The sequence below is a fragment of the Choristoneura fumiferana genome, chromosome 14 (genome assembly GCF_025370935.1).
Source record: "Choristoneura fumiferana chromosome 14, NRCan_CFum_1, whole genome shotgun sequence".
Taxonomy (NCBI): Eukaryota; Metazoa; Arthropoda; class Insecta; order Lepidoptera; family Tortricidae; genus Choristoneura; species Choristoneura fumiferana.
The window spans coordinates 5,642,000-5,649,191 of NC_133485.1; the positions used below are offsets into that span (position 1 = coordinate 5,642,000).

The 7,192-nt window shown below is 38.8% G+C and overlaps 2 protein-coding genes across 2 annotated transcripts in view; one reads left to right on the forward strand and one right to left on the reverse strand.

The window, feature by feature from the left end:
- LOC141434868 (alpha-N-acetylgalactosaminidase-like) overlaps positions 1-7,192 on the forward strand; it is a 544,783-nt gene that overhangs the window by 87,140 nt on the left and 450,451 nt on the right. The window lies entirely within an intron of this gene.
- On the reverse strand, positions 782-7,189 carry LOC141434966 (sodium channel protein 60E-like). Its single transcript, XM_074097463.1, has 5 exons — positions 7,180-7,189; positions 6,507-6,738; positions 6,209-6,431; positions 5,781-5,892; positions 782-4,883 (listed from the first exon to the last, which is right to left on the reverse strand). The coding sequence occupies exons 1-5, from the start codon at positions 7,187-7,189 to the stop codon at positions 4,687-4,689; spliced, it is 774 nt and encodes a 257-aa protein (XP_073953564.1). The 3' UTR covers positions 782-4,686.

A 7,192-nucleotide genomic window follows, 5' to 3' on the forward strand; every position in this document is an offset into this window, starting at 1 on the left:
ATAAAAAAAAAAAAACAAATCTCATAACTTCATAATTGTTTCCAAAAAGATGTATAAATTTGTTATCCTCGCGAACCAGGATTGTTGAGTCACTTTCCACTGTTCTTAATTTAGCCGAGTTTTACATACTTGTTGTAAATATTGTCATTAATAAACCAGAGTACCGGCGATTCCATACCACATACGGATATTTCAGCAGCACCGACCCAGTACCCTAATTATCCTTGTTATATCCGCGCGAGCGCAGCGCGCGGCGCGTCGTAAAAGAGTGCCAAGGAAGCCACCTTTGTAAACACTCGCCCTTGAAAAAGATCTTTCGTAAGGATCGAAACTAGTTTCGAAAAACAAACTGAGACATGGATGCACAGAAAAACCAGAAAAAGAGACGAGCACTGGGAATCAAACCCAGGTCCTCAGCAATCCGTGCTGCGTGCTATAACCCCTACACCACTGCTGGACAGGAATCTAGACACGAATTTTTCCTTTGCATACACATCTCCGGTTGCTTATTTCTAATATGCTACTTAAGCAGCAGCACTAGTGACATCTATGTTTCGTCAACAGATGTCACACTTTTGGAACTAACCGTTCACCCAGACAAGAGATGTCGCTACTAAGCAATCAAATTATGATTGGTTTTTTAAAGTCTTTTTGTATTTTTTATTTCAACTCCAAATTTTGTTACTTTTACGGGTATCTTACCATATCGAAAATACAAAGAAAAACCAGAAAAAGAGACCAGCACTTTTTTTTTTTTTGACCCCAAAAGTCGAAACTAGTTTGTCTGGTCCTGACTTGTAAGAACCATTTAATTTCGGTAGTGTTATAAATCATGTCTCACGCGAGGTTTAGTACGATTATTGCTAACCTATGGGATAAGGCTTGGATGAGGTGATAAATTGTAGCAAAATAACTGAAATAAAAATTCAGCATTTCTATATTTTTGTTTAATCATAGTTCTCAACATGGTTAATTTCATATTTTGTACCTCGGAAGAAAATCATATTTCGCAGGTCTCACTTAAAGATTTTTATTTACATATTATACAATTTAAATATGTTACATAAATTGTGTAGTCTGCCAAAAAAGAGTAGGAATTCACTTACATACAAAATAATATATGCGTTTGTATTAGTTCTCTACTCTTTGTTGTCATACAGTCAGTATGAACCATGATCAACGCATGCTCTTTGCAATTTCACTAGCTACAATAGTTTTACATGTACATCGTACATGGTTATAATATAGAGATTTAATTAATAACTAACAACCTTTTAAAGATATAACTACATAAAATTATTATGAAAAATTATTGCATTGTCTTTTTTTTATATATTTACACAATAATGAACAATATACATAACTACTGAGATTTTTCTTTCGAAAGTGGTTGATAGTCTTTGTCGCGAAACTCCGCTGGTGGATCGAACGTTAAGATCAAGCGATGTACAGTTGGTATAAAGCCAAGTGGTATAAACACTAATACATTTAAAGGTGTCAGGGTCTAAAATTCTATGGTAATAAATTTGAAACAGGCCTCGAAAAACTACATACAAATTAATTACATTTAATTCAAAAGGGTTTTGGTCAAGTTTGGGTAAAAGTTAAAATTTTGTAAAATAATACACAAAGTTGGTCCTTACTCAAAATAGTGTTCAGGCTAATACTACGTAGGTATGTTACAGGGTCTCAGGTTTTAGATATGAATGTTCTAAAATACTGAATTGAACTTTTAGAATCAGTAGTCTCTCTTTGAAAGTAATCCCTCATTACGTTGAAGATATTTAAGTTGCTGGTTTCCAATTTTTTTTAGAATTTCAACTCAATGCAATAGTTAACCGCTTTAGTACCTAGACAAAACAGTGAAATCTGAACAGTTTTCAACAACATTAAAACCAGTTTCAACATAATGACGGGACACAAAAATCTAAAAGTGTTAAATCTATAACATTTCTTTGAAAGGAGAATCATCAGTAATAAAAATGAAATACTGTAATAGTACATTGTGTTTTAGGGGGGTAAATAAGGAATTACGATCGAGAGTCTATTAGAAGCCCGAAGTCGAAGACTGAGGGCTTTAATGAGTCGATGTTCGTAATTCTAGTACCGCCCGTGCGACATACAATGTTTTTCATCACATTTGCGAGTAAAATTGTATATTTGTAAAAGAAAAACTAATATTTAAAAAAAAATTGCCGATACCGCTGTTGATGGCGTGCGTGTGCAGCGCGCGCACGGAGCAGCAGCACACCATGCAGTAACAAACTCATTTACTGACCTTGGGCTTCATGGCATGAAAATTAGTACGGGCAATGACTCATTTACCGACCACGGGTTTCATGAGAAGCACATTAAGGTCGAGGGTTTTATTTGGGGGGTTGCAGCCAAGGTAGCCTGCATGTTACGACACTGTTTACGAGCAAGTGTGATGAAAAATGTTTGTTTTATACTCTATGAATACGATGACAATGGAAGTCGATTTCAATAGTAACATAGCATTATTGGCGGTAATATAAAAGTTTTCATACTTTAGGTGCCTTCAAAACTCGAGGCCTTATTGTCTGACACGGAATCCTTTCGACTGCCATAATTTTATTAGTCATAATGTAATGTTTGTCATAATTATTGTTAGTCATAATTTTTTTCCGCTGAAACCATAAATATTTCATAATTTTTTAAATGGTCACCTGTAGAACTCTATAGGTTCGGTTAGGTTAGTTTTGTAACAAATCTGAAAAATAAATGGTTTCAGAGAAAAAAAGAGTTATGTCAAACATTACATTACGTATGACAAACTTAGCCGACGGACACATTTGGAATCACAATAATATCACAACTTTTTTCTATCTCACGGCATAAGTAGAGGGTAGATAGAGATGGTGATTGTGGTTGCGAACGTCAGCGCGTTAGACAATACGGCCTCTGGTTTATAGGGTTATCAGGATGTCTACGTAATTCAAGGTTTTCTACCCAGTTAAAACATTTAAAAATAATTAAAATTCTCAACTATTTCTTACTGGTAATAATATTAAATATTCTATTAAAGAAGCCGCTAATATTACAATTAATCAACGAAATATGTGGACGGGTCCAACGTTATTTGGTTTGAGCTAATAATACAGGGTGTTTCAACGGTAAAACAAATACCTAATGTTGATTATGACGGCCGAGCCAAAAATATGATGAGAATAACTATCAATTCTACCTAAGAACATAGTGAATGCTGCATTTTTGTGCTTGGTTTTTAAAGTATAATCTTGAAAAGATTTCTCAAATTTAATGGATAAGTATGTAAAAACTTAAAAACTTTTTAATAATAGGTATTGATTTGTAAAAAAGTTTTTAGGTTTTTTATGTTAGGTATTTTATTCATTGTACTTTTAAAGCTATAAAAGATTTTAGCTGCAAGGAAATGTGGCACCAGCTTCAAAAGTAGCTAGCTACACATGGTACCACCATGTCACTTTACAGTACAGTTACTTTTTAATTTTGACACGATTGTACTGTACCTACCTTTAGCTACTTTTATAGGTGATAGTAATATTTTACCTCATTTTCGTTATTTGTGTCAATAGCTTGAGTGTGTGTGCTGTGGGTAAAAATATTTAAATTGAAGCTGCGCTTGAAAAATCTACACCTCCACTTTTCCAGTGTACATTATATACAAATTTTACATCGCTGCATTCGGTTCTCATTCACCTGTCACACAGCTATCAATTAAAAGTCATTCGCACGGTAAACTCAAATCGTTGGAGACAAGTGTTAATTTACAGTTTTTTGGTAAAGGCACTGCTCGTCTTGTTCACAATTCAATTGCATTCTTAGTCGCGTGCCAATTTTACGAGTGTGTTGTTTGTGTCGCAGCAACAACCGACTTCAACTCTTACCTACGTTATAATAAAATAGCGAGAGGCACTGTGAAACTGAAACGATGCCTACTTCTACCATATCTATGCTATAAATTGTACAAAACAATTTAACCTCTATGTTACTAAGGCGAAAATTGACGTTCTTTATTATTCATCTCTAATACATTATGCTCTACTGTTTCTCAAGGATCCGACGTAGGCTCCTGCGCCGGGCACAATTTATTCTATTGATATTTTATCGCCGTATTTGAAATGGTTCCAACTAAAACGTAGGCGAAGCATATAGTCCGCGTTGACCTAAGATGACGTTATCAGTCGTTCTCGTAATCTAATAATATTTACAACAAAGTCGTCAATTACAACCATGATCGAGATTCCTCAAGTAAACAATTAAATATAATAAAAACAGCTGTACAGTATCGATCAACTCTGTGACTAGTAAAGCTTGACGGGTCGCGCCCGGAGAATACTGAACAACTTTAAGTATCTATTAGTTTTCAAATTGATGAAACACGATAAAACGTCGCAACTATTGGAAGTCGGGTAGGTAGAGACTACGCGCTCGACGCGCTCGTACATTATACTGGTTATAAAGCTAGGTTTAAATTTTAAAAATCACAATTACAATGCAGCTTACGCTAACCGTTATCACTGTAGTCTCGAGCACGAGCGTGCGAACACAATATACGATATACATTTGACACTCACTATTGTGCCCGACCGTGTATCGTGAACATAGTCTTCGGTGCCTTAACAAGGGCATCCTTGTTAGTGCTCGTTATAGCTGAGCCTGTGGGTCAGGCTCTTCGGTCGTGGATCAGCTGGGTTGCTCGTCGCTCTCTCGGTGCACCAGCACTCGCACGACCGTGGGCGGCGCGGCCGGCACCGGACAAGCATCCGGCGAAGCTTCTGTCACTAGGATGCTCACTTCGCTGTTGGCGTGCGGGGACGGCGTCCGGGCGCGCGGCGGCCGGCCCCGCGCCGACGACCGCAGCGGCGTTAGACGAAGGGAACCTGCGGCACAATCGGTGCTTACAAATAATGGATCGCTCGCTACCCAAGTTCTTTATGCCACATGGAACCTTATAAGAGCCAGATCAGACATGGCGAATGCTGCGCTGTTAGTAGGGGCGCGCATTTGTATCACACCAGGAATGAAAAAATTGTCAAGACGCTAATGTAGCTACATTCCCGTGTCTGATCTTGACCGACTGAACCAGGAATAGGTACATAATCAACGAAGCACAGCAATAAAGAAAAGCAAAGCTGTTTATAATGCTCATAAGCGATTTACTTAGACAATACTGACAGAAAAAACAGTGGAGTGGATATTTATGCTAAGGATCTAGACTACTGTGGAAACTACTTGGAGTTGGAGTTGATTGACAGTAATTTTCAGAACACGAGGAAATTCTAAGCGCCAATTGTCTCCCCATTAGAACTACAGTAAATTTTAAAACCGACAATCTTTTATGTCTGAATTTATGACCTAATTATGGGGCATAAGAATGGATTGATAAACAAAGTATAGGGAAGGTTTTAAAAGAAGACACGTACAAAGCATAAAAATATAGATCACATGCCGCTTAATTTGTAGTTGTAATATTTTAATTTACCAAAGAAAAACTACAATTTGGAATAAAGATAGAATGAAGATAATTAGTATAGATAGATAGTTAGGAGGGCTAATTCTGTATTTGGTTTTTGGAACAGTTCATTGGATAAACGATATATTTTTAAGAGTCCTGCATCAATACAATTTAAACTTACTCGTACTTGCCTGCAGTCTCTAATTGAATCTAGTTCTCAACCAACTACGAAGCGTCAACCACTTCCAAGTGGGTCTGGATGTTCGAAAGCATCAATTCTAATAGAGGAAGAGACACGAAAAGCATAACATTACATATGAACCTGCGCGTTTCGGGCCGCCATCCTCGTCAACAGCATCTTGGTGCCGCAGGAATAGTGGCAAACCATACGCCGAGCGCCGCCGTGTCGGCGCGGACTCAGATCCGCTCGGGACCTGGCCACAACACCAACTATCATTACGACAACCCACATCCCCAAGGTATCTAATTTCTACCCCACAAGTCTGACCACAAGGTTTTAAGATGATCCGGATATCTTAACACTCCCAGAATCTAGATTTACACGTCCATAAATTGTCCCATGGTTAACTAGCTCTAACAGAACACGTTAACTGTGAGTGTCTGTGTTGGTGCGTGCTAGTGAGTCGTTTTTATATCCACCTTGTGGTAGAGCCTTGTTATGAATTTCAGAAAGTGACTGAGTAAAGAGCCGTGCATTCAAGCGTTGCTCTGGATGCATAGGTCGTTTACCTGATCGCCGGGCGTGGCGCCAGGTAGCAACAGAAGGGGCAGGTTGAGCCAGGCACCTCCGAGCTCACTGAGGTCGGAAGCATCAGAGGCCCGTGAGGACTTGCGGCTTGAGGCATGCGAGCCGCGTCGCACGTGGAGCAGAGCACTCAGCCGCCCTCCCCAACCCCCTCCAGGAGACCACTTCGTACTCTCCTCCTCATTAGAAGGACTACGATTCTTTCGCCTATAAAAGTTCACACAAACACGTTAGTCATTTGCTACGCAGTGGTGAAAGGTATCTTAAGAACGATGTGCTTACTTGATATATTCCCTAAATGCCCGCTGTACTGTCCTAGCAGCCTTGTCTTCCCTCTTCCAAATCCTGGTTGAGGAGACGATCTCCAGTTCCTTCCTCGTCGGGAACTGTTTCTTGAACTTAACATCCATCTGTTCTTGCAACTGCCTGAACGTGTCGGTCTCTTCGACGTGTCCGAGGACATGTTTAACTAACGAGTGGAGGATGTCCAGACAGTGGATTTTGTTTCCTCTGGCTATGGGCAGATTAAAACTCACTAACGCTACTGTATTCGGCTTAGATATTCCTAGAGGTGGATCGAGAGAGGCAATGAAGTCGGAGAGTTGAGCGAAACTTATGAATTGAGTTGCGTGCGGATCATATCTGAAAAATCAATATAATGTAAGATTTCTGTTCTATGTATTACTTCTTTAATAACTCAAATTGACAGAGGTACAGTTAAGTACAAAGATATCAACACGGCCAAAGTTACAAAAATATGTATCACCATGTCAGCCGAAAGACGTCCACTACTGGACATAGGGCTCTCCCAAGGATCTCTATTCAGACCGGTCTTGTGCTTTCCGAAGTATAAAAATATGTATACACGACCTTAATGTTATGTGCATAAAGTCGTGTACATACATATTTTTGTAACTTTGGCCGTGTCGGTATCTTTGCACTTGACTGTACTTACTTAGAATCATCTT

Excerpts from the sequence above, each read along its gene's own strand:
- LOC141434966 (XM_074097463.1), bottom strand. Across the intron at positions 5,893-6,208 it reads GCGCCACGCCCGGCGATCAG|GTCCCGAGCGGATCTGAGTC; the intron begins GTAAACGACCTA and ends TGTTGTGGCCAG. Across the intron at positions 4,884-5,780 it reads TGGCGGCCCGAAACGCGCAG|GTTCCCTTCGTCTAACGCCG; the intron begins GTTCATATGTAA and ends ATTGTGCCGCAG.